Below are 2,017 nucleotides of genomic sequence, written 5' to 3' on the forward strand. Positions count from 1 at the left end.
TTTTTATTTTATATTTCCCTTTCAGGAGGAGGATTTTTCCCACAAACACATCCCCAAAACGCGGGATTTAAATTTTTGTTTTATATATATATATATATATAGGTTTTTTTAAATTTTTAAATTTTTTTAAATTTTTTTTTAATTTATTTTATTTTAATTTATTTTATTTTTTTTCAGGAGGTGGATTTTTCCCACAACCACATCCCCAGAATGCGGGATTTATCCGCCTATCGCTGCCTCACCAAACTCCTCCTCGATTGTATCCTTTCCAAGATAAAAAATGGGAAAAAAATTAATTTTTTCCTTTTTTTACATAAATATTTAATTTTTTTTTTCCTTTTTCCCCCTCACTTTTATCCTCAAAATTCAGATTAAAAATTGTGATTTTGGTGCTGAGGGTGATGTGAATTTAATGAAGTGTTGATGGTGATAACTTCGGGAATATTTGGGGTATTTAAAAAAATTATATTGGTATTATTAAAAATTAATATTATTATAAAAATTGATATTATTATTAAAAATTGATACTATTAAAAATCGATTAATATTTAAAATTTATATTGATATTAAAATTGATATTAATAAAAATTAATAAGATATCTATTATAATTATTTAAAATATATATTCATATTAAAATTGGTATTAATAAAAATCGATTACTATTTAAAATTTATATTGATATTAAAATTGTTATTATTAAAAATTGACATTATTAAGATAGCTATTATAATTATTTAAAATATATATTAATATTAAAATTGATATTAAAAATCGATTACTTTTTGAAATTGATAATATTAATATTAAAAATTGATATTATTATTTTAAACTGATATTGATATTAAAAATGATATTATTAAAAATTAATAAGATATATATTTTAATTATAAAAAATATATTAATATTAAAATTGATATTCTTAAAAATCGATACTGATAAAAATTCATATTATTATTATTTAAAGTTGATATTCTTAAAAATTGGTATTATTAAAATAAAAATAAAATTTTATTAATTAATTAATTTCAATTGAAATTAATTTAAAACACCATTTTTCCTCTCAGAACAGATAGAATAGGACACTTCATTTGGATAAAAGTCAATTTTTTTAATATTTAAATAAAAAAATTTAAATTAAAAAAATTAAATTAAAAAAATTAGATTTTTTTCTGAATCTTTTGAGCATTTTCCACTTAATTTAGAGTGAAAAACCCATTAAATTACCATTTATAACTTTAATAATTTAATTTAAAAACGATCAGGATTATTTTTTTTTTTTATCCACACAAAATTCCCTTTATTCCCCAATCCATCCCATAATTCCCGCTCCCATTTTGGGGTTTTTTTCCCCTAAAAAAATCCCTTCCCAGACAACGAAATCGAGGAGATCTCGGGGCTGCAGAATTGTCACCGATTGACCCATCTGGGACTGTCCCACAACAGGATCAGAGCCGTCGCGGGGCTGGAGAACCTCCCCATCCGCATCCTGGACTTGGTGGGGATAATTAATTAATTATTAATTAATTATTAATGGTTTTCATTAGAATATTAATAATTGATTTGGGTTAATCAATGTATCAATACCTGACCCATCTGGGACTGTCCCACAACAGGATCAGAGCCGTCGCGGGGCTGGAGAACCTCCCCATCAGGATCCTTGATTTGGTGGGATTAATTAATAATTAATTATTAATGGGTTTAATTAAATATTGATATCTGATTGGGTTTATCAATACATCGATATCTGAGCCATCTGGGACTGTCCCACAACAGGATCAGAGCCATCGCGGGGCTGGAGAACCTCCCCATCAGGATCCTTGACTTGGTGGGGATTAATTAATTATTAATTAAAGGTTTTAATTATTATATCGAGATTTGATTGGGTTTAATTGAGATATCGATACCTGACCCATCTGGGGCTGTCCCACAACAGGATCGGAGCCATCGCGGGGCTGGAGAACCTCCCCATCCGCATCCTGGACTTGGTGGGGATTAATTAATAATTAATTAATAATG

General features: G+C 26.9%; 1 protein-coding gene across 1 annotated transcript in view; it reads left to right on the forward strand.

Annotated features, from left to right (window-relative positions):
* Positions 1-1,496, forward strand: part of LOC130587713 (leucine-rich repeat and guanylate kinase domain-containing protein-like) — a gene marked incomplete at its 3' end in the record, with an annotated part of 4,212 nt that extends 2,716 nt beyond the window's left edge. The window contains exons 2-3 of the mRNA XM_057388687.1: positions 178-259; positions 1,372-1,496. Coding sequence (XP_057244670.1) covers positions 178-259; positions 1,372-1,496 — 207 coding nt within the window. The remainder of the gene's footprint in view (positions 1-177; positions 260-1,371) is intronic.
* Between the last annotated feature and the right edge of the window lie 521 nt (positions 1,497-2,017).

This window comes from Malurus melanocephalus, unplaced genomic scaffold (assembly GCF_030028575.1).
Source record: "Malurus melanocephalus ecotype Western Australia unplaced genomic scaffold, MMel_1.1 scaffold_2316, whole genome shotgun sequence".
Taxonomy (NCBI): domain Eukaryota; kingdom Metazoa; phylum Chordata; class Aves; order Passeriformes; family Maluridae; genus Malurus; species Malurus melanocephalus.